This window comes from Hemicordylus capensis, chromosome 2, assembly GCF_027244095.1.
Source record: "Hemicordylus capensis ecotype Gifberg chromosome 2, rHemCap1.1.pri, whole genome shotgun sequence".
NCBI lineage: Eukaryota > Metazoa > Chordata > Lepidosauria > Squamata > Cordylidae > Hemicordylus > Hemicordylus capensis.
In genome coordinates this window covers 148,866,723-148,894,492 of record NC_069658.1, presented here as the reverse complement: position 1 = coordinate 148,894,492, position 27,770 = coordinate 148,866,723, and the positions used below count along the sequence as shown (strand labels likewise).

General features: G+C 43.9%; 2 protein-coding genes across 10 annotated transcripts in view; one reads left to right on the top strand and one right to left on the bottom strand.

The window, feature by feature from the left end:
• The window catches only part of GTF2E2 (general transcription factor IIE subunit 2), a 54,230-nt gene that overhangs the window by 2,700 nt on the left and 23,760 nt on the right, over positions 1–27,770 (bottom strand). For all 8 annotated transcript variants that reach the window (XM_053292050.1, XM_053292047.1, XM_053292044.1 and 5 more), the window contains 4 exons: positions 20,901–21,008; positions 19,201–19,383; positions 17,749–17,842; positions 3,104–3,219 (listed from right to left, as the gene is read on the bottom strand). In XM_053292050.1, coding sequence (XP_053148025.1) covers positions 3,104–3,219; positions 17,749–17,842; positions 19,201–19,383; positions 20,901–21,008 — 501 coding nt within the window. The remainder of the gene's footprint in view (positions 1–3,103; positions 3,220–17,748; positions 17,843–19,200; positions 19,384–20,900; positions 21,009–27,770) is intronic.
• Positions 1–27,770, top strand: part of RBPMS (RNA binding protein, mRNA processing factor) — a 207,368-nt gene that overhangs the window by 162,088 nt on the left and 17,510 nt on the right. The gene's annotated exons all lie outside the window — the stretch shown is intronic.

Below are 27,770 nucleotides of genomic sequence, written 5' to 3'. Positions count from 1 at the left end.
AGGTGCTCTGCAGCTCTGCCCTTGGTGTGTGGGGCACGCTCAGTATCTTGGGCAGCAGAGCACCTGTCGCTCAGGCCCTGAAAGGCGGAGCTTCAGAGCGCTCAGAGGAGCTATGAAATCCTTCTGCGGGGCTACTACACAGGCACATTGCCCATGCTGGGAATGATCTTGGATCGCCAGAAGGATCAGTCCTGTTCCCTGATAAATGCAGGATAATGGAGCTGAAGCTCCTTTTGAGCTTGTGTGCAAAAACTGCTAGCAGCTTTTGCAAGGCAAACTAACTTTCTAAGGAAAGGCAAACCAAAACTGTTAGGGTTACTCATGTCTACTGATTACTGCATATGCATACAATCTAAAACCTGATCTAAAATGACATCCTGAAATATTCAGCTTTTATTTTAAAAGTTAACCAAGCTTCTAGCTTTCATGGTTGCACAGAGAAGATTGTGAGTAGTATCTACTGAAGGCACAGAAGCCAGAGGGAGGATAGACATCACCAATTGCAAGGCTACTATTCCAGCTTTGCCATTTGCCACTCCTGAGTTGACAATTCTGCAGTGCTATTTTGGCTTCATTGTGAAGCTGGCATGCTACTGGTGCTTTAAGAGGGTGAAACCAAGCCATGTGGTTGCTCAGCTCTGCCCTGAATTGAAGTTGAACAACTTGCAGTTGTTCCCTCCATCATCTCCAAAGGGTTTATAGCTCTTTAATGCGACATGACGGAGGACTGCACTAGACATCATCTCAGCAAAGATATCACCCTAGCTGATCTCACTTTTGGTTTTGGAGCCTGGTCTGGGAGAGGCATGTGGAACATTTGCAGGAGAGAATCAGCAGGTGGGGTACATACTGCTTCTATCCAAACGCCCCACAATAGCATTACAAGGGAAACACGGGGTTGGGAAACTTGTGTTTCTCACATAACATCTAGTTTGGCCAGGAGAAGCCAAGGCAGCTGCATGTGCCGTTTGAGAGAAAGAGAGAAGAGCCAGATTATTCACAGTATTTCCTAGGGGTGTGCAATTCGAGTTTTCGGGTGATTCGGCTCGGACCCGAACCGAATCACCCCTGTTCTGTTTTGTGCCCGAATCTGGGTCACCCGAATCACCCTTGATTCGGTTCGGATTCGGATTTAATCCGAATCTGAATCGATTCAGGTGGGTAAAAAGGGGCCCAGGGGCAAAATTTTGGGGTGGGGTGGTAGTGCCCAATGGGTGGAGGCTACCACCCCAATTTCAGGGGGATTGGACAAAGGGCTGATTTTTTGAGAATTTTTGAAGTTTTAGTGACTTTGGGGCAGTTTGGGGGCAGAAAGTGGATCTGCCCCAAAGGAGTGGGGTGGGCTGGTAGATAGTGCCTAATGGGTGGAGGCTACCACCCGTCCCCAATTTCAGAGTGATTGGGCAGAGGGGTGAATTTTGGTGAATTTATGAGGTTTGTCTTCATAAGGTGAAGTGTGCTAAATTGATTACTTCCTCATATTATTCATAGTAATTGAGGTGTGAAAAAGTGAAAGTGGGGTCATGAGAGTTGTTTAATTGAAAAAAATCTCATTTGCTATGATAGAATGAGAATTCACACCTCAAAAAAAACTTCTGAGGTGTGAATTCTCATTCTATCATAGCAAATGAGATTTTTTTCAATTAAACAACTCTCATGACCCCACTTTCACTTTTTCACACCTCAATTACTATGAATAATATGAGGAAGTAATCAATTTAGCACACTTCACCTTATGAAGACAAACCTCATAAATTCACCAAAATTCACCCCTCTGCCCAATCACTCTGAAATTGGGGACGGGTGGTAGCCTCCACCCATTAGGCACTATCTACCAGCCCACCCCACTCCTTTGGGGCAGATCCACTTACTGCCCCCAATCTGCCCCAAAGACACCCAAACTTCAAATATTCCCAAAAAATCAGCCCTCTGCCCAATCCCCCTGAAATTGGGGTGGTAGCCTCCACCCATTAGGCACTACCACCCCACCCCACTCTTTTGGGGCAGATCCACTTTCTGCCCCCAAACTGCCCCAAAGTCACTAAAACTTCAAAAATTCTCAAAAAATCAGCCCTTTGTCCAATCCCCCTTAAATTGGGGTGGTAGCCTCCACCCATTAGGCACTACCACCCCACCCCACTCTTTTGGGGCAGATCCACTTTCTGCCCCCAAACTGCCCCAAAGTCACTAAAACTTCAAAAATTCTCAAAAAATCAGCCCTTTGTCCAATCCCCCTTAAATTGGGGTGGTAGCCTCCACCCATTAGGCACTACCACCCCACCCCACTCCTTTTGCCCAGATCCCATGCTATGCCCCCGAACTGCCCCAAAGTCACGAAAACTTTAAAAAATCGCCAAAAATCAACCATGAACCGAATCACCCGAATTTTTCGGGTCTGAAATTCAGGTGATTTGGCTCGTGCCCGAAAAATATCGGGGGACATCGGGGGTGATTCGGTTCAGCCCCGAATCACCCGAAATTGTTCGTTTCGGGCACAGATCGTTCTGTGCCCAAAATTTTTTGCACATCCCTAGTATTTCCACTATTTGGAAAGGAAGCCAAACAACAGAGCTCCTCATTGGAAAATGTTGCCTGTATAGCAGCTCCTTAAGGGATTAAACCAATTTCCAGGATGCCAGGATAATTCTTTTTTTTTAAAGAGAGGAAGGAGAGACAGAGCTTTGAACACAAATGGATTTCTGGGTGGTCAGTTGCACATGCAGCCAACATGGGCTGACCATGGCTACTGCTGGTCTTGGAAGCCTCCTCAATCCAGAAGGAATGAGCAAGAGGGAATCTCTACTGATGGCAGAGTGGCACATAAAGGCTTCTAATGGCACCGTGGTAGGTGGAGGAGAAGGGCAGCTGGTCAGCAAGGTGTTTCTGATCTTACAAAGCATTCCCGGAGCACACAGAGAGGGCTCTGAAGTGGACTCGAATGGCTTTTGCACAAGAGCGCATGCGCACTGGGAGGCTGAGGGAGTGGCAGGGAGGCCCCCGGGGTGTCCATCCAGTCCCTGCTTATGTGCACACTTGAGTAGTCAGGATGTCAGCTACCAAAACTAAACAAAAGAAAGCTGGCGAAATGAATGGGTTGTCTTACTTTTTTCTTTGGTCCAGCCTCCTGCATGGAAGAAATGCCCTGGCGCCTCAGATATTCTTCTATCTTCTCTTCATCCATGGAATCCACAGGAACACTCCTCCAAAGTTTCTGAAACTCTAAAATGCCCAAAGACTTACTAATTAGATATATATATAGAGAGAGAGATAGCACTGAACATACACATATGAAAAATTCCTAATTGCATTCACAATGGCACTTCACATTGGAGACCGCCTACAGAGTTTTAAGTGTGGAAAACTGATATGCCCAAATGATGACACCACCACAAAAAGTAAATAGTGTCAACAATTGTGGACATTCCAGTAAAACTACTGCAAGGGCAGATGTTCTATTCTAGCAGTGAGCTGAAAGGCCTGTGTTAGACTGATGGCAGCATATTCCCTTTCAGAAAAGGAACTCCAAACTTGCAGGGCTTTCCTATTCCTTATCATAGATAAGAAGCTGCCTTATACTGGGTTGGACCATTAGTCCATGGTCTGACTCCATTAATGGCTGCAGCTAGCCAGGGTTCCAGACAGGGGTCTATCCCAACCCTACCTGGAGATCAGTGCAGTTCTTCATGTGAACTCTATAATGCTTTGTGAACATCAGTTCAATATGCTCTGTTGACTGGTATAAAACACCCACCACACCTGACATTTCTAAGTGCGCCAAGACCTAAGCTAGATCGCTACTACCAATTATATCTCCCAGTGTCACCCCAGTAACAGTGAAAGACAACACATGACTTGATGTGATGTTAGCACACTAAGCATTTCCCTACCTCCCACAAACGGCAGCTAATGAGGGGCAGCGGAGCGAGGAAATAACGAGCAAAATAACCTCACATTTCACTAGATGTTGTTGGGGAAGACATTGGCTAGCAACAGCCATCCCCAATATGTCTGGTTTGGGCCTCAGATGTTATTAATGCATTAATGCAAAGATTTCAGCAGGCTCCTACCCAGTCTTAAAAACAGCACTATAATATATAGCAATGTTTAAACAAAACCCTCCTAAATGCTTCAAAGGCAAAAACTGTCTTGCCTACTGGGCACCTAAAATGAAGAAGAGGCCCAACACTTCAAAAGAGCATCAACAGTCCGATAACCGGCAGGCAGCCTGCCTCCAGCTATCGTTTTAAGTGTTTTCCTGGAATGCCTTTATCAAGGCTGCGACTGGTACAATCCCACTTCCCTTCATTCCACAGTCATTAAATGAGATGGAGCCTGTCAACAGGCCTGGCTCACAACCCATAAATAAAGCTCTACGAACACAGAGCAAGGAAACCTTTTAAGGTATTCTCATGTACACCAAGTATTCCAGCAATTCTCATGTATTCAAGAAATAATTTGTGCAGTGTGCTCTTAACCAAGTGAATACTCCATGACATTTCCTCCTTGGGACAAACTGGTTCCAGTAGCACCACTGTTTCAGCCTAGCAACATGACTTGATTTATGAAAAACTGCTGAAGCCTGATACTATCTTTTGGAAAGTTCACTGGTGACATTGATTTTATTAAAAGGCTTTTTGTTGAATGCCCCATGCCCCGAGCTGCCGTCCTTTTAATATTTTTCCTCCATTCATACAAATACATCTGTTTTATACTTTTTGCCAAATAAAAATCAAAGGTGTTTTTGAATAATAAGTAATTATTTCACATCCAATGCAGGAAAAAATATGGGTGCACTAACAGCATTATTGTCTAAATCTAAATCTTGACACATCATGTGCTTTGTATGTAGAATACTCAAGAATCCATCAGCATCACCTGTAAAAGCATCTCTGGTGATAGATCTGGCAAGCGAATTCTGCAGATCCATGGCCATTACTTTGGAGGGTGACTGAGTAGACTCAAGGGGCCACCATAGCAAGTGCCATAATCTTCAGCCCCAACTGCAACCAAGACCTAATAAACATGGCTCAGTCATCCCTCACAACCCTCCTCTCTCCCTCCCCTCCATTCTTTCTCTCTGCCAATTTTACATTTTCAGGGCAAGGATTTGTTATTTTTCTGTAAAACTCTGTACAGTACAATGGCATGTACAACATATGAGTGTATAAATAACTGCAAAGGTAGCATTTCTAAATTAATTATTTACTATATTATGTAGCAGGCACATTTTATTTTATTAATTTACTGCTAAATTTTTATACCACCTTTCATTAAAATAATCTCAAGAGTGTTTACAACACACAAAACAAAATATACCCTAAAGCTACACAATAAATTAAAATGGAATATAAAAATACAAATCTGATTACAAGTTTAAAAAACATATAGAATATAACCATAAGATACAAAGAAGCAGCAAACAAAACAGTCATTTAAAAGCCTGGGTAAAAAGCCAAAATTTTACTTGCTTTCTAAAAACTGTGATGGAGACTGTGGAGTGAAGACCCACCGGGAGAACATTCCAAAGTCTGGGGGCAATGACTGAGAAGGCCCTGCCCCTTGTACACGACAGCCAAGCCTCCCTCATTGTCGGCACAGGGAACAGGGCCCTCTCTGATGACCTCAACAAGTGGGTAGAAACCCTTGGGAGCAGGCATTCCCTCAGGAATCCAGGGCCCAAACTGTTTAGGACTTTAAAGCTCAAAACGAGAACCCTGAATTGGACCCGGAAACAGATTGGCAGCCAGTGCAGCTCTTTCAAAATGGTCCCAGTGGGCAGCTCCAGATAACATCCTAGCTGCCACATTTTGCATTTCTGAATACTCTTCCAGAGCAGCCGCACATAGAGCGCATTACAGTAATCCAGCTGTGACGTGACTAAGGCATGGGTAACAGTGGCCAGATTTGCCTTCTCGAGAAAGGGACGCAGCTAGCACATTTGTTGAAGCCATGCAAAGGCACCCCTGGCCACCACCTCAACCCGAGCTTCCAAAAGCAGAGCCAAGTCTAGCAATACCCTCAAACTGCATACTTGCTCCGTCAAGGAAGCCTTCCTTCATGGAAGCCAGATTGAAAAGTGTCTAGATAATTTGTATCATCCGAAACCCTCTGCGGCTGGGACGCCACCACACACTCTATCACCTTGCCCAAGAAGGGAAGGTTAGAAACTGGTTTATAGTTGTCTAGGTTGAAGGAATCAAGGGAGGGCTTTTAAAATAATGGTCTTACCATTGCCTCCTTGAGGCATGGTGATAGCTTGCCTTCTCTTAATGAGGTACTGATAGCCTCCAACCAATCAGAGGATGCCTCTGAATACCAGTTGCAGGGGAATAGTAGGAGAGAGGGCATGCCCTCAACTCCTGCCTGTAGGCTCCCAATGGCATCTGGTGGGCCACTGTGTGAAACAAGATGCTGGACTAGATGAGCTGTGGGCCTGATCCAGCAAGGCTGTTCTTATGTTCACCTGCCTGTATCCTCCCTGGCAGATTTTATTAGCCACAGAGGACAAGGGTCAAGAGCACAAGATGTTGCTCATACACTGCCCAGAATCTTGTCCACATCCTCAGGCTGAATTAATTGAAAATAATACAACACAATAGTACCAGATGGTACCTGACGCATGGAACTGCCAAAATCCTGGAGTCCAGATCAACACGGATGAGAGCGACTTTATCTGCAAAGTGACATGCAAACTGATCACAACAGGCTGTAGATGGCTCCTCCCCTATTACCTAGGGGGGAAGTGCAGAGCAATGTCTTTGCTACATTGGACAGCTCCATTGGTCTGCACTGAGCAGATGCAATGGAGGTGGAGAAAAAGTGTTTCTTCACCGCGCACACTGCCACATAGTCCATAAAATGGGCTCTAGCCTGTGTTCAATCAGATTCATCATGACTCTTCCTCCAGCATCGTTCCAGCTGACGTCCAAGTTGTTTCATTGCCCTAAGCTCTGAAGAAAACCAAGGAGCAGAACAGGCTCCATCAAGCCGGAGAGGGCGTTTAGGAGCAACTGTGTCAATAGCCCAGGCTGTCTCCACAGTCCCAAGATTCACTATGGTCTTGACAGAGTTGCCAGCTCTGGACACTGGAAACTCCCTGAGGGCTGTCTAGAAACCGAGCAGATCCATAAGCCTCTGGGCGTGGAGCATTCTAATTGGCCCACTACCCCTGCAGAGGGTAGACAAAGCAATGAAACTAAACCCCACCAGATGATGACTTGTTCATGACAAGGAAGATATCTCAAACTCCCCCACCTCCAGATCATTTATTCCTTGGTCAGCAAAAACCAGATCCAAAGTATGCCCTGCCACATGGGTAGGGCCCAATACCAGCTGAGACAGGCCCATGATTGCCACTAAGGCCATGAAATCCTGAGCTGCTCCTACAAAGGGGGCCTCAGCATGGACATCAAAGTCCCCCAAGACTATAAGCTTGGGGCAACCCAAAGCCACCTCCGAGACCACCCCCTCTAGCTCAGGTAGGGAGACTGAAGTGCAGCAGGGTGGTCAGTACACTAAGAGAATCCACAGCCCATCTCGGAGGCCAAACATTCAAAATTCTGAGATTGCCTATCCGGGCACCTAGAAGAGGGAAAGGTCTAAGGATAGATGACCTCAATGCCCGCGCCCAACCCTCAAGGCGGGGCTTCTGCAGGATCAGAAAACCTGGAGAAGCCTGGGCAAAGCTGAGACAGACCAACCCCCGCCCCCAGCTCATCCAATCAGGTCTCCATCACACATACCAGGTCAGCATGCTCATCCCCAATCAGATCATGGATGAGAGATGTTTTGCCATTTACTGACCTGGTATTCAACAGCAGCACCCTATCCTAGAGTGAGTATTCCCAGAGCTCCCTGGGGCCACAGGTTTGGGAGAAGAGCCAGAAAAAGCAACAAGCTTCAATTGCCTGGACCGTTTCCCCCTGTAATGGCCTGCCCAGCTCCCACTGCCATATCTCCCTCTGCCCACTACACATGAAATCACCACCCACAGACCATCCCAACTCTTCTGCTCTCCAAGACACATCTCCCCAGTCCATGTTTTAATTAAATGCAGCAGTACAAAACTTCATTTCTATTTATGGTCTCTTCAGCAACATTAAATTATTGCTGTATTTCCCTGAAAAATAGGAAGAAAAGTAGCAACTATTCCTAGGCACTGAATTAGGGAGAATATTCCTCAAAAAATAAATCACAACACTGATAGCCATGCTGATTCCACAGGAAAGAGATGAAGAAGATGCTGATGTTTAATATATTTATATCTCACTTACAAATGTGAAATATGAATTTCATTAAGAAAATATGATAAATAGAGTAACTAAAATACACTAAGTAAGTGTTTTACTGGCCCAACTAGTACTTTAATGTGTGTAAGCTTTTCATTTCACTGATGGCAAACTAATTGCCAGGCAAATATCATTTATTTTTATTCAAAATATGTATATTCCACTCCTCTAATATAGTACAGCTTGGGGCAGCTCATGGAGAATAAAACAAATAAAATTACTAAGATTCGACTTACAAAATTCAATTAAGAACAAAACCCAGCTAAAAACCACATTTACAGAAGTTTAAAACCAACAGATACAAAAATAACAGTTAAAAAGTCTTCCTAAAGAAATGCATCTTCATCAAGCGTCTCTTGAAAACCCTAAGAGAGGGAGCATAGCAAAGCTCTTGTGGGAGGACATTCCAGAGCCAAGGGGCCACGGTCAAAAAGGCCCTCTCCCTGGCCCCCACCAGCTGAATCTCAGTCAAGAATGGGGTCACAAGCAGGCCCCAAGTTGTGGAATGAAGAGCCCTGGCAGGTTCATACGTACGAATGTGGTCTAACAGATACCCTAGTCCCAAACTGTGTAGGATAAAGGAGAAGACCAGTGCTTTAAATCTTGCCCAAAAGCAAACTGGTAACCAGTGAAACTGCTACAGGATGGGTGTAGTGAAGTGAAGCAACTAGTGCCTACAAGTATGCTTGTGTTCTTATTCTGGACCAGCTGAAACTTCTGAACCATCCTTCTCTAGCTCCATGTGAAACACACTGCAGTAATCCAATCTGGATGTCACCAATACATGAGTAACTGAGGTACGATTTGACCGTAAGACACCTTGGGGATCCCCAGACCAAAATACAAGGTAGAAACACTTTCAACAAATACATAGAGGGTGTGTGTGCATGTGTGTGTGCTTGTGTGTGTGTGAGAGAGAGAGAGAGGGGGGGGGAATGCTGCAGAGAATGCATTCTGCAGGGTTTTTGCAGAAAAAGTGTCTCCATTTGTTTTATACTATTTTGATTAGCAATCTAGGCCGAAAAGGAGTGTATTAATACATTCTGCACACACAAGCAATTAAGGAGGTAATGTATATGCAGAGAAGGATAGAGACATTGTGCAGGAAGAACTAGATGACCTCATGAATTGGAATAAGAAATGGGAATGACATTCAAGAGTGCAGAGTACAAGGTCATGCAGCTGCAAAGATGCTCAGTGCAATCATTGGATCTGTTTCTGGAGACACTATTTTGAAGAAAAGGGAAATACTGGTACTTTAGCACAAGGGTTACCAACCTTGCATCTCCAGATGTTGTTGGACTACAATTCCCATCATCCCAAGAAACAATGCGCTATTGTGGCTGTGATGAGAATTGCAATCCAACAACATCTGGGGACCAGAAGTTGGAAACCTCCAATGTGGAGCACAATCCTGCCCATGTTTCCCTAGACCTGGCCACTGTGGATGATGGGAACTGTAGTCCAGCAACATTATGGGACCCAAGGTTGGGAACCCCCAATTTAGAGTACAATCCTGCCCATGTTTGCTTAGGCCCAACAAGTCAAATAGGGCTTACACCCTTGTCAATTGGCATAGGATTTTTTATTTATTTAAAACATTTATGCCCCGCCCTTCCAGTACACTACTGATCCAGTACAGTATTGTACAACCCAAGCCTATGCATGTTTACTCAGAAGTAAGTGCCACTTTCTTCCATGGAACTTACTCTCTGGTATGTGTGCCTAAGATAGCCACTTTAATTGGTTAGATGAGGGCCGCACAACTTCAGCCCTCCCACTGTTGAACTACAATGCCCATCATCCCTATTGGTCACTGTGGCTATTGGACACAACAGCTGGAGGGCCCAAGTTGTGCAGCCCTGGGTTAGATTAATCCAATAATTGTCTTGGTGAAGAACCTTCTGATGGATTGGAAAGGCCCTTCCAAATTAATCTGCCTGAAACTTAAAAATCTCTATATTTATCTATTTATTTAATTCTCTTAAACGTAAGTAAGTAAAGTGTGCAGTCGAGTCGATTTCGACTCCTGGCGCCCACAGAGCCCTGTGGTTGTCTTTGGTAGAATACAGGAGGTGTTTACCATTGCCTCCTCCTGCGTAGCATGAGATGATGCCTTTCAGCACCTTCCTATATCGCTGCTGCCCAATATAGTACCAGCAGGGATTTGAACAGGCAACCTTCTGCTTCTTAGACAAGCATTTCTCTGCTGTGCCATTAGGTGGCTCACCTCTTAAATGTACCGGTCGCTAATCCCATGTATGGCAGCTCTCGCGAGAGAGCTGCAGATTAGTGACGGGGACGGGAGAAGCGGGCGCAGAGGAGAAGTGTCGGCCGCCAGTCTGGCCAGCCGTGCAGGAAAAGTGGCTGCCGCCAGGATGGCAAGCAGCTGCGCAGGGGAAGCGGCCACCGCCGGGGCGGCAGATGGCTGGCTGAAGAGAAGCAGTGGCCAGCCACTGAGGAAAAGCAGCCTGGCTGCCGAGGGAAAATGGGCTGCGGGGGAGAGAAAGAAATGGGGCTGAAGCCGGTGGGGGGGAGAAATGAAGATGGGGGAGGAGAGACAGGGAGAACTAGGGGCACAGATGCTCTGCGCCAGGTCAGCTAGTTCATTTTAATACAAGTACTTACAAAAATGACAGCTAGGGAAAGCCTCTTTTCGAACAGTGCCGCCTGCAAGAGGTGTGTGCATCATCTAAAGCAGGGGTTCCCAACCTGTGGTACTCCAGATGTTGCTGAACTACAACTCCCATCACCACAGCTAAAATTTATTATTGCTGGGGATGATGGGAATTGTAGTTCAGCAACATCTGGAGTACCACAGGTTGGGAACCCCTGTTTAGCACAAGCTAATAAGAGGGGTCATGCCTGTGTACACTTCTAGTCATTCCTCTTCAAGAGAAATGAATTCAAACTGGAACAGAAATGGAGAATGTGCCATATACAGCGAGATTAAATGGGTTGGCCTCTTAGCCAAGGAAAAAATCAAAGTCTGAGAGATGGCTGAAACATGAGAAAGAAAAGTGACTCACATTTCACTTGAGGTAGTGAAATGAGAAAATATGGTGTAACTCTACAACTATAAAGGAGTTCCCAGTTCAAATCTTGCCTCTGTCATAAACTCACTAGGTGGCTTGAGCAAGCCACTTGCTCTCAGCCTCAGCTCCTGGCTGCAATATGAAGATACTTACGTATCTTACAGCATACACGATGATTATACGCATGAAGCACTTTGAACACTCGGAACTGCTACAAAAATGCAAAGTATTATTGTTAAAGAAGAATTTTAGAGGAAAGGCATATAGTCTGTTGAGATAAACACACAAAGGATCCTGTGGCATCTCAAAGATTAAGATGTATTATGGCACAAGCTTTTGTGAGCCAAACTTCACATCCCTGAACATGCTACAGCATACCTGGATGCCAAGTGGTCCTTAGTCACAACTGTTTCAGTTTTGAGAAAGTCTACATCTTCAGGTCAACGATACTGCTATTGGAACCTACATAACTATCCATAGTTATTTAACACACCAGCAATTTTATGGCTGATTTAAACACCATTTCCTCAGCAATTTCCCCCTAATGCCTCACTTCCACCAAAACTATACCAATGACACTTTAATCATTTGGAAAGCTATTGAAGAATAAATGACCAAAAAAAGGGAAAATGACTCTCAAATTACCATTCACAAATTTAGCTTGAAAATTAAGGCATTTGACACAGGCTGTCTTTTTTCACACCCATCTAAACTTGAATATAACAACTGTGGCCCCAGTGGCAAGCAATAGAAAGATATTCAATGGACAAAGGGAACTTTGAAGATGTTGGATTTTTCCTGGGATAACAGCAGAAGGAACCCTCAAGCGATAGTTTCCCCATTTGTCACCTCCCTGTTCCTTCCTGAAAACTAGGCCAAACAAAATGAAGAGCAGGGAGAGAGAAGGCATCCAGCTTCTGGCTGGGGTTTTACACTGTTTTCTCACTACTGGTCTGCTGTGTCTTTTCTTTCCTCCTTTGTTTTAGCAAAAAGGAGGCAAGAAAATCTGGAGATCTTGGGAGAGGTCCCACTTCCTCAGTAAGTTCTCATTAGTCCTGCTTACCTGGTCCCAGTTATTATTTTAGTAATTATAAATAGTTATTATTCACATGTGGCATTATATTGTTTGAATACTAGTGTGCAAAAGTTGTGGATGCTCAAGACCCATCAATATCTATATATTCTGTAATGGTCTAAAGGAGTAGGTTACTGAAGCATTTGCTCTTAGAATAATAATAATAATGACTATTTAGTTTTATCTTATTAAAATAATAATAATAATAATAATAATAATAATAATAATAATATAGGTGTGAACATAATATAGTTGAACAGAAAGGAAATTGCCCAAACACCAGAGGCACAAAAGACCAGCTGCTGATTGACAAAATGATTTTAGAAAATTGCAAGAGAAGAAAAACAAATCTAAGCGTTGCATGGATTGACTACAAGAAAGCCTTCGATTCATTGCCTCACACATGGATACTAAAATGTTTAGAAACAACTGGTGTCAGCAAAAACATTCAGATATTTATTTAAAAAGCAATGAGCATGTGGAGTACACAGTTAACAATCAATGGCGAGACACTTGGACAGGTTAGCTTTAGAAGAGGCATTTTCCAAGGGGACTCACTATCCCCTCTGTTGTTTGTAATTGCCATGATCCCACTTTCACAAATACTAAACAAAACAGGCCTCGGATACCAAACATCTAAAACATCAAGTCAAATCAACCATCTGCTGTACATGGACGATCTGAAGTTGTATGGAAAGTCCCAGTCAGAAATCGAATCACTGCTAAACACTGTCTGTATATTCAGCAGCGATATAGCAATGGAGTTTGGACTAGACAAGTGTGCTGCATTAATAATGAACAGAGGAAAAATTAAAAAAACAGAAGGAATAGAACTGCCCAATGGAAGCAAGATCAAGAACCTGGAAGAGAAAGAACATTACAAAAACTTTGGGCATTCTCCAGGCTGATAACATTGCACATGCTGAAGTTAAAAGAAAAATGGGAAGTGAATACATCAGGAGAGTTAGAAAAATCCTAAAGTCCAAACTCAATGGCGGGAACACCATACAAGCCATAAACACCTGGGCTATACCTGTTATCAGATACACTGCAGGAATAATAGACTGGACCCAGGCAGAGCTAGAGATTCCAGAAGACCAGGAAAATAACCACTATCAGTCATGCTCTGCACCCCCGCAGTGATGTCGATAGGCTATACCTCCCTCGCAGCTCAGGTGGAAGAGGAATGCTGCAAGTCCATCAGTAGAGGAGGAGAAAAGAGGCCTTGAAGAATATATCAAGGACAGCGAAGAAGATGCACTTTAAATGGTCAATAACGAGAAACTATTCAACACCAATGAAACAAAGCAGGCCTACAAGAAAGAACAAGTCAAGAACCGAGCAGAAAGGTGGGGGAAAAAGCCACTGCATGGTCAATATTTGCACAATATAAGTGGAAAATCAGACATCACCAAGACCTGGCAATGGCTTAAGAATGGCAACTTGAAGAAAGAAACAGAGGGTTTAATACTGGTTGCACAAGAACAGGCACTAAGAACAAATGCAATAAGAGCAAAAGTTGAAAAATCCACAACAAACAGCAAGTGCCGCCTTTGTAAAGAAGCAGATGAAACCGTGGACCACCTAATCAGCTATTGTAAAAAGATTGCACAGAGTGACTACAAACAAAAGCATGACAAGGTAGCAGGGATGATACACTGGAACATCTGCAAAAAAATACAAGCTACCTGTAGCCAAAAATTGGTGGGACCATAAAATTTAAAAAGTGGTAGAAAATGAAAATGTAAAAATATTATGGGACTTCCGACTACAAACAGACAAACATCTGCCACACAATACACCAGATATAACTGTAGTTGAGAAGAAAGAAAAACAAGTTAAAATAATAGACATAGTAATACCAGGGGATAGCAGAATAGAAGAAAAAGAAATAGAAGAAGACACAACAAAATACAAAGATCTACAAATTGAAACTGAAAGGCTGTGGCAGAAAAAGACCAAAATAATCCCAGTGGTAATTGGTGCCCTGGGTGCAGTTCCAAAAGACCTTGAAGAGCACCTCAACACCATAGGGGCCACAGAAATCACCATCAGCCAATTACAAAAAGCAACTTTACTGGGAACAGCTTATATTCTTCGACGATATCTATAACAGCAACAACATTGACAATAAAATTCAGCTATCCCATGTCTTTGAGAAGGACTTGATGTCTGGATGAAAAAAACCAGTCAATAACACCTGTCTGACTGTGTAAATAAATAATATAGGTATGCCTTTTTAGCAGGTTAAAAAAAGGCAACTCATAAAGTGGAACTCATTAACCTGCCATCTAGATATCAAAATAAAGTTTATATACAATATTATTAACAGAGCAAGCAAACTACAAATGTGAGATTACACTGCCATCTACAGAATGAACTAAGAATCCTCTTAAAAGGTAAAGTGTGCGGCCGAGTCAGCATTGACTCTTGGTGACCTTACCTTCCAATAAAACTTCCTCTTTCACTTTAAACAAAAGTGCTATACTTTCACCCTATACACCTTTCTGAAAAAAATGCTTTTTGGAGAAGCTACCAACCATTAATATATTTAGGAAAGGCTTCTTGGTGTCCTTTCATCCACAGAAATACTTATTTAAGACTACCTCCTGATTTCTAATGTCAGAAAACTTGGTGGGGGGACCCTAGTCTTGGATTCAGGTAAATTCTAGGGATGTACATGGAACAGGATTCCCTGGAATATTCCGTCGGAACAACCATTCAAGCTGGTTGTTCCAATGGTACAAGCTCGGAGCATTCTGAGTGTTCCAAGCACCATTTTGGAGGCCTGTTTTCCCCTTGCTGACTGGTTTTGGCACTGGCTTCCAAATGGCTTGTAATCTGCTTACTTCTTGGTTGGCTTGTTATCATACAAATAATAAATCAACCAAGAAGCAAGGAGATCGCAAGCCAATCTTAAGTAAGAGCCAAAACCAGTCAGCAAGGCAAAAACAGGCCTCCAAAATGATGTTTGGAACACTCAGAACGTTCTGACTCAGAATGGAGTTGTGTCATTCCGAGCTTGAAATAGGCTCTTCATTTGAAAGGTGTTCTGTTTTGAGCTCGAAACACTCGAAATGGCCTGTTTCGATTCGGAAAGTTTTGAGCTCAAAAGATTCTACACATCCCTAGTAATATGGTGAACAAAAGCCCATGACCTTCTAATCATCTAAAAACTAAAAACTTATCAGAAAAGGCTTACAAAATGAAGTTTGGAACTATTTGGATTTTGTTACAACCCAAATTTGCTCTGATTTGGAGACAGAGTTTATTAAGGGAGACTATCCTATGGCTTCCAGAAAGCATGCTGGTTCAGCTACAGATGGCAAGAATTCCTAGTTGACAAACTGGGACCTTTCCTAGAAAATCATCAAACTTGGAAGGTGCTTCTGATTCTAGTCCTATTTCCCACAGTGGCCAGCCAGATGCAGGCCATGAAGCCTTTTCCCAGCTCCGTGCTGTCACTCTCCAGTAACTGGCATTCAGTGGCATACTCTTTCTAAATGGAGGTTCCATAGCCATCATGATGAACATCCACAGACCTATTCTCCATGTCTGACTAATTCTCTATTGCTAATTAAGCTAGCAGCCCTCACCATATCTCATGGCAGAAAATCTCAAATATTATGCATTGTGTGATGTACTTTTTTTCTTGTCTGAGCTCAATCCACAAATAATCAACTACAATGGTTCGAGTATTAGTTCTAGTATTAGATGAAGAAGTTCTCTAGCCACTTCTTTACACTATACATATTTTAATAATCATATCATTTCCTCCTTGCATCCAGTCTTTTTTTTTTTAATTAAGAAATCCCAAATGCTTTAGCGTCTCATCAGGTAGGTGCTCCAACCATTTCTGAACCTTTTTAAACTCAGGGACAGGCCCATCCTTAGGGCGGGACGACTGGTGCGATGGCCCTGGGCCCGATGCTTGGACGGGCCCCATGGTGGCGGCAGCGGCGCCACTGTGAGCAGCGAGCACTTGCTTGTTTGGCAGCTTCATGCCACGTGCATGCTCACTGCTCACAGTGGCGCCACTGCTGGCCACCACTGCAGGGCCTGCCTCGGCTGCCGGCGGCACGGCAACTAGCTGCCATGTGTGCTGGGGGGAGAAATGGCGACACACACAGCACACAAGCAGTGGCCGAGCGAGCGGCCTGTCTCTCCGCTTGCTCAGCAGCCTTGCGCCACCACGCGCCCGCCTCGGCTCCCAGCAGCCACCATGCGTGCTGGCTGGGGAAGTGTGAGAAGCAAAGTCTCTCTCTTCAAAGAGGCTTGGCAGCTTCATGGCTGTCTCCAGCCTCTCCAAGTCTTTCCATCCCGGATCAAATGCAGCTGGTGCTGGAAGTGGCGTGGGAGGAAAGCATAGAAAACAGTCATGGTGTTTGCTTTCTTTGCAGAATCAGTGCTCCCGCCCCCTCTTGAACTTAGCCGCTTCCCCACATGCTGTCTCCGCCAGCCTAACTTTTTCTGATGAAGCAACTTCAATCATTCAAGGCTGGAAGGATCCACCTTCCCTCTGGACTTCCCCCTCCTCCTCTTCCTCCTCCAATCCATTCATTCCCACAGGCTTGTCCAGGAATTGCAACTCACTTGGTTGAACTCTTTAGATGGCCAAATGGGAAGCCACTCTCTCTGAAGAACTGTCACTGTGCCTAGGAACAGGCAATTAAGGTTGCCAATTTTTTAACCCTTCAGCAGCAGTATGATTTGCTGCAGTCACGCCTATTAACTGGCATAAAATAAAGTGTGCCGTCAAGTCGATTTTGACTCCTGGCGCCCACAGAGCCCGTGGTTTTCTTTTGGTAGCATATAGGAGAGGTTTACCATTGCCTCCTCCGATGCAGTATGAGATGATGCCTTTCAGCATCATAGGGGTGCCTTTGAAGCAGTGAGTGACCCTCTCATGTTTAGCAGAGGGAGCACTGTTCAGCCCAGCATAGCAGCTTTCCTCCAAGTGGTTGTTGCTGGTTTCTCCTGTGTACTTTTCTTTTTAGATTGTGATACCCTAGGGGACAGGGAATGAGTTACTCCTGCTAACTGGGCAAGGAGGCACCTTTTCAAGTGGTTGCTCTCTTACATTTAACAGGGGGAGAGCAACTGTCCAGCCCAGTATGTATCCCTCCCAGTGTTGCTGGTGTCTCCTTTGTGCTTTTCTTATTAATTTGTGAGCCCTTTGACCTATCTTCAACCCCACTTGTGACACGCGTTAGGGAATCATCCCTGCTGCAGAGCCAGATTGTAAACAAGGGGCTAGTAATTGACGGGGCTGTGGAAGGGAGGTAAGAGACAGTGGAGGGCGAGGCAAGCTCTCTGGAGAGCTCTTAGAATGATAACGAAAAAAACCAACCTTCATCCATTGTAAACTGACAGCTCTTATCATTGTAGAAAAGAATTTTCTTCTTATCCGGACGTGTAATGAAGATGATCTGGTCCCCTAAAGCCTCAAATGGAAACACACAAATATGAGATTACTTAAGTTGTCTAAAGGGTAATGTTTTGTGAGAGCATGAAGTATGTCCAGCACTAGAACCTCTTTGGTATCAAAATGAGATGGAGGCCTATCATTAAGTTCCATGTGCTGTTACATAATTAACATAATATGTAGATAGTTCAAAAGTATTTTGGGACTAGGCAAAATATCTTGAACTCTAATACATGTTTTTGAAAGATTATGCATTATTTATCCATATTTCCAAATTATCATCTCCCTTGCAAGTAAGGGAAGGGAGAGTGGTTCTGCATTTGAAATGTAAGTTTTAAGGTGTCTAATTTGTTGCCATGTGGCTCCAGAGGAAAAAAAAGGACAAACTGGCACCTTTCACGGCTGAATCACATACAGGTATAGATATTCATAAGTGGCTGTCCAAATATTGCCACAGAGCAAGAACACTTGTGGAGTTGTTAACAGGTGTTTGTTTGAAATCAATTTCTTGGCAGGGCGGGAGGTCCCCCATTTAAAAAATTTTTATTGTAAAATTTTAAATACTATGCAAATTACTCAGGGCCTTTAGGATGGAGCATGGTCTCAACCGAATAAATTAAATAAATAATATCAAAATTCTATTTTTATCTCCAGTGCAACTTCTTAATGGAATTTTGTGAATAAAATAGTGTGTGCTAATCCAGTGGCTTTGCCATTAAAAGTACCAACATATTCTTAGACATGGAAAGCCAGACTTAGAATCCCTTCTCACCACAAGCACAACTGTGATGTGATTATAGTAACCCCAAGGAAGCTGCTATTTCTCAGCATCAGTCCGGATCTATAAAAGGGGCACATTAAAGCAACAAGAGTTGCTATAATCTTGAATAAGATGAAAGCTACAATTCAGAGAGGTGTACACACAGCTGGGTTTTTTTGTTTTTGTTTTTTTGTTTTTTCAGAGCACGAGATCTCAGAAGCTGCCAGCACAAAGCCACCAGATGGTTCTTTAAAGTTCGAAAAGGCAGGAGGTGATTTTGTACCCAAGCTTCTTAAAAGGAAAAAGGCATGAGTGCACACGACTCTATTCCATTTCCCCCTTCAAATGGGTCTTGCATCCAAAGTCCAAACTGCTTTTTGAACTCAAGGGAATTGAAAGAACAGTTTGAGGGGTACTGTGCAGGCAGCTTCAGAGCATTTACCTCTTAGAAGAAATTGGATATATGTACAGATGGTGTGTATTAGTCTCTTTGGATTGTAGCTGATTACTGAAAAATAATGTGGACATCAAAGTGCCTTATAAACAATTAACAAGCTTGCTTTCGTGGAAGCAATAATGATTACAAATTCCTATAATATGAAACTATGAGTGTTTACCTTTATGGCTTTCTGTGCATTAGGTAATCCTTCCTCAATATCTTCCAGAAGAATTCCTCCCAACCCTCGCTGATCATGTTTATCCAAAAGCCTGAGCAGGGCCTTTTTATCTTTCAAATTGTATTTAGGTTTGAATGCATATTTTCCATCTATAACTTCTATTTTAGGATTGTTGACAAGGGCCTGTAATACAAACAAAAGTTCTCAGCTTATAGAAGAAGATATGTATTTGCCATGTATACATTTTGCTAAACCAGTAATTGCTGAACTGAGTGCCAGGACATACTACTGTACCATAAAATATCACCTGTCAAACTGCCGCAAGAAGATAAAAGGCTCAAAGTAGGAACCTGCGTAATTCACTTCCAAGCAGTTCCTCCTGGAGTGTGGTAACTATGCCATATCTCTGCATCAAGTATAACTGGAGCAGGCAAACACTCCTGGTGCAGAGATATAGTAGAATTACCTGTCTCCAGAGAAGGTTGCCTGTTGTGTTTCTGCATTAATTATTGTTCTGGGCTTGTCTTTTTCCAGTCATGCAGGAACACAGAAGGTGAGTTCCTTTGAGGGTATTCTGCTGCATCTGCACTTCTCATCACCAGTTATGGAAAATGCACTGAGGGGGAAAGGATCAGATCAGTCTGTAACATACCAAAATGTACTCTTAGTAAAAACAAAACAAAATGAAGAAACAAAAAGTGTTAGTACTGGTTCTGCTCCTTACAATACTTCAATCCACCGCAGACTATATAAAAATACCAAACATGAGCGTTCTATGGACAATATTGTATTTGACAAAGACCTCTTTCACCTCTTATATATGCAACTTCAAGCTCATCCTTCACACTGACACTCTTTTAAAAGTGTGTTTTTATAGGCAGATTTTGCAAAATTAATTCATTGTTATTTAATAATCTAAAATGGTTGCTTCCTTCACATTTAAATGTCAAGAGGCTATAGATAAAGAGTGAAGTACACCTCCAATTTTAATTCGGGGCTGGGCGGGGGGAGGTGTGCTGCAGCTATCCAAAGTTTAGAAAAGTATTTGTTGCCATCCAGACCAACATTTTGCACATACAATGAGGGACGGGCAATTTTACCAAATCTGCCCCATCCCTCTGCAGCCCCCTGTATCTCCCCAAACATTTGGCCTAGTGGACTGCAGGAGCTTCAGGGACATATTTCTGAGAGGCACGGGGGGGCTGCAGAGGGAATGGCAAAAGTCACCATTCCTCCATTTGCATGCACAAAATGTAATTTGATATGCATAAGGTTAGTCTGGATTTCAACCACTGCCATAACCTTGTTTTATTATTATTATAATCCACAAAATGTAGACATTTAAATAAATTCTGATCTTCTGAGCTTTTATTAATATAAGATTCATTCCATAGTTAGCACAAACAACATGAATATAGCCAATGTATTAGGGTTTTCCATATTTTCTTCATGTGATTTACTCCCATAAAACCTATTTTCAGAATGTAATGGGGAAGGGAAATCAACATGCATATCAAAAGTTACATAAAGCTTAAAATACAATCAGTTGAGGCAACCATTAGCTTATCACTTGACAAGTTTGTTTCAACTGGTACAGCATTAAAGTTCTATGTATGAAAGCTGATAGTAGGTTTTTATGACCAAATGATCACTTAATACTTAATAAAACTTTATTTGAACTAAAAAGCTGTTTATGCTACCTCGCTCATCAACCATTGTTTCTGTTTCAGTCCAATATCTAGGTGTTGTGTTTCATCCAATATTTCTTCTAGAGTTAATGGATGTGTATCTCCACGCTGATGTCGTGTCTAGGGAAAGAAATAATAATCATTGTGAATTTTTTTTAAACATGCCGTGGTGCCAGAGTTGTGAGGTAGAAAATTTTCTGTGGGAATGAAAAATTTCCAGAGATTTCCCCCACTTTGCTTGTCAGTGAAAAAAAAATTATTTCTAAAAATTCACTGGTTGACACTGAAATCAGAACTATGCATGTGTAGCATAGTCACATAGTCACTCAAATGAAGCACACTGTGTATCACCAAAATATTTCCCTGAGGGTTGCATGACCTTCAGCGACATATTTTGGCGACACACAGTGGGCTTCAGAGGGAAAGGGAGATTGGTGAAAATCACACCTTCCCCTGCTCAAGCAACAGTGCAGCAATTGTCTAGAACTTACCCTGTTTGTTATGTGGGGCTGAGCTCACTCTAATTGTGTTTTGATATCCTGCACCTGGGCCAAGCTACTTGACTGGTGGGGGTGAGAGCCGAACCCGTTGGGCTTCTGATCTCCTGGCCCTTATTCGGGTGGGAAGCAACCAGTGGTGCAGCTACTGGCACAGGTCGCCTGCAGGTGGCTGCCGAAGGGGGATGGCTTTTGGTGGGACTTAAAGGGTGGGACTGAGGGCTAGGGCCGACTTACTGCTTTTGGATTGGCTGGAAAAAAGACTCCTGCTCACTTTATTGTTGCCTAGTACTTAGTTAGGCCTGCTACAGATATGTGTTTTGGGCTGAACAGAGACGGGGAGGTGGGAGATGACCCTGGGGCAACTATACCAGTGGTGGTGGGGAATCGACAAAGATATGGCATTGGTAGGCCAGCAGGCCATTATAGGGGAAGGGGATTCAGAAGTTTAATTGCTGTTTCCCCTTCCAGCAGGCTTACCACCTCTTTGATTCTGGAGAGCAATGCCACCCACCCACAGAACCTCACCTTATTACTCTGTAATGCCAGGTCAGTTCAAAATAAATCTGAGGTAGTCCATAATTTGATTATGGATGAAGGAGCTGACCTGGTATGTATCACAGAGACCTGGTCCAGAAAGGCTAGTGGTCCAGTTTTGGTCCCAGCTTCTCCCAGAAGGTTACTCCATGGTGGAGCAGGTGAGAGGATGTAGGTGGGGAGGTGGGGTGACTGTGGTTTCTAAGAATACCATCTCCCTTACCAAGATCCCTGTCAGGGATTTTGCCTATACTGAATGTGTGTACCTAAGTCTAAGGAACAGGGAGAGGCTGGGACTTCTGCTGGTGTACTGATCACCCTGCTGACCAGTGGAGTACCTAATTGAGCTGACGGACCTGGTTGCTGAGTTGGCATTGGAGTGGCCCAGGTTGTTGTTGTTGGGGGACTTCAATGTTCATTTTGGGACTGGGTTGTAAGGAGCAGCTAAAAAGTTCATAGCGACCATAATGACTGTGGGCCTGCTTGATTTGGTCTTTTGCTCTGATCAGGGTGGTGTTCCTGGGGTGGGGACTCCTGCCATCTCCCCATTGTCATGGACGGATCACCATCTGGTTAAGGTAGAACATACAGACACAGCCCACCTCTGCAGGGGTGAAGGACCTATTAGATTGGTCCACGGGAGGAGGTTATTGGATCCAATAGGATTCCAAGAAGCCTTGGAAGGGTTTAAGATTGGCTTTGCTAATGATTCTGTCGATGTTCTGGTACAAAGATGGAATAATGAACTCACTAGAGCAGTAGACACAATTGCTCCTAAGGATCCTCTCCGACTTGCTTTAAAGACAGCCCTGTGGTATTCAGATGAACTACGGGAGATGAAGTGGTGAAGTAGACGACTAGAGCACAAGTGGAGGAAGACTCAGCATGAGTCTGATCGGGGACAACACAGAGCACATCTGAAGAGCTATGCTCTGGCAGTGCACGTGGCAATGAAGCAGTTCTTTCTTGCCCATATTGCTTCCACAAATTTACATCCAGCTGAGTTGTCTGGGGTGTGAGGGGGCTAGTATGTACCCCCTCCCCCTTGAATTTAAACTTGGAAAAACAGGTTGCTTACCTGTAACAGATGATCTGGTAGTGATCCACTGACAGTCACAAAAGTGGATTCTGCATCTGCACAGACCAACTGTGTGATAGATTGGTTAGCTCCTTGATGCACCCCTCTCCACCAAGTGTGCGTGCTTCGCACCCATTATTTTTGGCGGTTGGCCACCATTTCCCTCAGTTTCTGTAGGCTGACAATGTTGTATTATTCCAGTCCAAATAAGATAAGCTTCTCAATGCTTGCTTCTTGAAGCAGGGATGGATGGGTGGGTTTTGTGACTGTCAGTGGATCACTACCAGATCATCTGTTACAGGTAAGTAAACTGTTTATTTGGATAGTGATCCAGTGCCAGGCACAAAAGTTCACTCCCCTGAATGGAGGCAGGAGAAGAAAGCAACTGAAGCACCCGTTTAAGTACTGCCTGTCCAAAAGAAGCTGTAGCAGCTGAACCGAGGTCCAGTGCATAGTGTTTCACAAAAGTTTGATTTGAGGCCCAAGTGGCAGCCATGCAAATGTCTCTAAATGTAATGCCCAAAAGACGGGCCGCAGATGTCGCATAGGCCCCCGTTGAATGGGCTTTAACAGATGACGGAGGATCCCCTTTTTGCAGCGTATAGGCGAGAAAGATAACTTCGACCAGCCAGTGGGCTAGCCGTTGGCTTGAAGGTGATAAACCTTTAGTCTTGCTTTTATAACACAAAAAAAGTATTTTCATCTTTCTGAGCCTGGCTGTCCTTTTCAAGTACAACAGCAGAGCGCGTCTGACATCCAGACTTTTCCAGCAGCATTGTTGGAGCCCAGAAGAAACTTGGGAGTACAACATCCTTGTTCACGTGAAAATCAGATACTTTTTGGGGTTGAAAATCCAGGTCAAAACTCATAACCAGTCTATCCTGGTAGAACTTAGTATAAGTCTCATCAATACGTAGCACATTAAGCTCACTGACTCATTTTGCTATAGTTATTGCTATGAAGAATACTGTCTTTAGAACTACTAGTTTCAAAGAGACTGTAGCCATAGGCTCAAAGGGCTTTTCAGGCAAGGTAGAAAGGACCAATTTATCAAAAGATCTCCGCACCAGAGGAAACAAGTTGTTTATGCCTTTTAGAAATTTCTTACAGGTCGGATGAGAGAACACCATCTTCCTATTCCAACCAGAGTGATGCGATGAGATCACAGCTAAGAGGACCTTGAAAGATGCATCTGCTACCCCAGCTTGTTTCAGGCTAGTAAGATAAAGAAGCACCTCATGAATAGAGGCCTTATGTGGATGAAAAGGTTCAGACCCAGCAAACGCACAAAACCTCCTCCATTTAGCCAAATAGGTCCTTCTAGCAGAGGTTTTCTTGTAGTTCAGGAGGATTTTGTTTAGTAACTTATCCTCCAAGCTGTGAGGTTTAGTGTGTTTAAATTTGGGTGGAACAGCCTATATCGGGCAACAGCAATATAGGAAGGTGCTGAAAGGCATCATCTCACACTGCGTGGGAGGAGGCAATGGTAAACCGCTCTGTATTCCACCAAAGAAAACGCTCTGTGGTCACCAAGAGTCACTAGAGGGCACAACTTTACCTTTAGTTTGCCCTCCTCCTGACAGAGTAGATTGGGCTGCATCAGGAGGCGCCTGTGATTCTCTCTAGACAGTCTGAGTAGCCGCAGAAATCAAGGTTGCCTTGGCCACCATGGCATAATCATAATGCACCTGGTCCCATTCTGTAGCACCTTTTCTACCACTCTGTTGAGTACTGTAAGATATTCCCCTTAGGGGATGGAGCTGCTCTGGGAAGAGCAGAAGCTTCCAAGTTCCCTCCCTGGCTTCTCCAAGATAGGGCTGAGAGAAATTCCTGCCTGCAACCTTGGAGAAGCCACTGCCAGTCTGTGTAAACAATACTGAGCTAGATGGACCTATGGTCTGACTCAGTATATGGCAGCTTCTTATGTTCCTATGAGTAGTGGATAAGGTGGGTATAAGTAAAATAAACACTCTGTACATTGATATTGGAAAGCATTGCCCTTGGTGCCTTTTCCCACTGCTGCTCTACTCACACACTTTCTGTTTTCTTGTGTTGTGAACAAATCCACCGATGGGGTGCCCCATATCGCGAATATCGTGTCTAGGTAGCGGGGGTTCAATTCCCATTCATGCTGCTGTATCAGGATTTGTGACCTGCTTAGCACGTCTGCCAGAGTGTTGTCCTTGCCTTTGATATGTATCACCATCATGTGGATCCCGCGGACGATACACCAGTTCCATATCTGCTGGCTCAAGTGACATTAGGACTGGGATACCATCCCACCTTGCTTGTTTATGTAAGCCATTGAAGTCATTTTGTCTATTTGGATTTGAATCACTCTCCCGAGCAGCTGATTTTGGAACCATTTCAAGGCCAGACAGACTGCAAGCAGTTCCAGCTGATATGATATTTTTGCTGCTGTGCAGTCCATAGACCTTGCACCTTGAGTCCCAACATGTGTGCCCCCCAGCCCAGGAGGGAGGCATCTGTCATGACCATCAGAGTGGGCAGTGGTATCTTGAATGGCATCCCTTGTAAAAGATGCCCTCCCCAAGTCCACCAGGTTAGGGACTGGAGCACAGTTTCTGGAACAGTCAGCCTCATGTTCTGGCTGTCCCATTCGGTCTGAATGCGGACAGATAACAGAGTTGTAGTTTGCACATTCGCAGTCTGGCATATTGTACAACTGAAGTACATGAAGCCATGAGGCCCAAGAGCACTTCAACAGTCTGTGCTCGTTGAAGTGGATTCGCTTGGAACGTGCACACCAACTGAACCAGGCAGTCAAAATGTTCTTCTGGCAAGAATGCCTTTTGATGGTCCATGTCTAGCACAGCCCCTATGTACTGCAGCCGCCTCATTGGTGTCGAGTGCGACTTCTCCTTCTGGAGGATTTGGATTCCTAGGTCCTCCAGGAGATCCATGACACAGCTGATCTGAGAAAGTAATTGTCCTTTTGACTTTGCGGTCATCAGCCAGTCATCCAAATACAGGAAGAGGGCTAAGCCCTTTGCGCAAAGGTATGCAACCACCACTGCCATACGCTTCATGAACACTCTTGGCACCACAGAGTGTCTGAAAGGCAGTATGTTGTACTGATGAATCCTCTGCCCCACTATGAATCGAAGGAACTTCCTGTAGTTCTCCAGTAGATTTTCACATCAACATACATGTTAAGCCACCTTAGATCCATTATGGGTCTGATCCCTCCATCCCGCTTTGGGATGTGAAAGTAGCAGGAGTAGAATCCATTGTGTCTGCATACCCATTGTACCAGAGATATTGCTCCCTTTTCAAGCAATGTGAGAATTTCTTCCATCAGTGTTTCTGAGGCAGGAGTGTACTTCACCCCCATGTAAACCAGTAGGGTATTGAATTCTATCACATATCCACTTTATACAATCCTCAAAACCCACTAGTCTGATGTTATGTGGCTCCATGCTTGAGCATGACTCACCAGTTTGATGGTATTGCTGGCTGTGGCCAGGGAGATGGTGGTCCTGGCCCTGACAGGTGGAAGTGTCAGTAGAAACTCTCTTGAATGTACAAATGGGCTGGCACACCAATCAAAGGTGCTGTTTTGTTGTTTGTGCTGTCTTATTTTGTGTCGCTTGATTGCCTTTAGCCCTGATGTTGAAAGGCTTTTTGTTATAGCGTTGGAAGGGTCGGTGATAGTCCTTCTGGTGTTTGACAAAAACTGCCTTGACGGCGTCCATAAGGCTGTTATCCAATATTAGAGTACCACTAGGTCATGGTAGTAAAAGTCTTTGCAGTATATTTCGATTTTTCCCACTTCTCAATTATGGAGTCTATGTCATCACAGAACAGACCTTTGTCATCAAAAGGTAACGCCTCCATTCTGTTGTGCATGTCTTGCTGAAGGCTGGTGGAGCATAACCAAGTATATTGGCAGAGTGTTATGGCTGATGTAAGCATGATTCTGATTCTGTGAGATGTTTGGCTTTACTTAATTGTTGCCTCATTGCCGTAGTTGTCTTTGCAAACATCTCTTCAAATTTCTTCAGGAATTCTGCCGAAGACAAATTCATACGTTCCTCAAAAAGGCTGTCCCAAAACGTGTGAGTATATTTGGACAAACATGCCATATAATTGGCTACTTTTGTCGATAGACATGCTGTAGCATATGTCTTGTGTCCCAAAAGGTCCAATTTGCGACCCTCATTATCGGCTGGAGCAGTATGCCTCCTGCCCCCTTTTGAAGAAGAGGCACAGTTGATAATGATGGAGTTTGGTATCGGGTGCTTTAACAGATATTCATTTTATTCCTCTTGTACCCTATAGAGTGTTTCCAGGCACTTCGCAGTAGGCATCAATGTCACCAGCATGTCCCATATTGACTTCGTGGCCTTAGTTATTACCAGAAGCATGGAGAGGTACACAGGTTGAATAGTCATAGTCTTTTTCATAAAATTATAAACTGGGTCATCTAAGTCTGTAGTTTTTTGTTTCAGATCCAAACCCAACACCGTAGCCATCTCCACTACTTGTTGATGGTAGGAGTGCATCTCCTTGTTTGGAGATATGGAGGGAGTAGCTAGTATATTTAGTCAGGTTCTGAAGCCTTTCCAGTAGATTCGGATTCCGAAGAGACAGATTCATAGTCATCAGAGGAGACCAGTTCCGAAGACCTTACTCCAGTTGAAGGGCTGACCACTTTAATAGGAGTGCGTGCTGCACTTGAAGTTCTTGCCTTCACAGTACGGTGATGCTTGTCCACATTTGTCAACGTACCAGACAAAGTCCCAGACT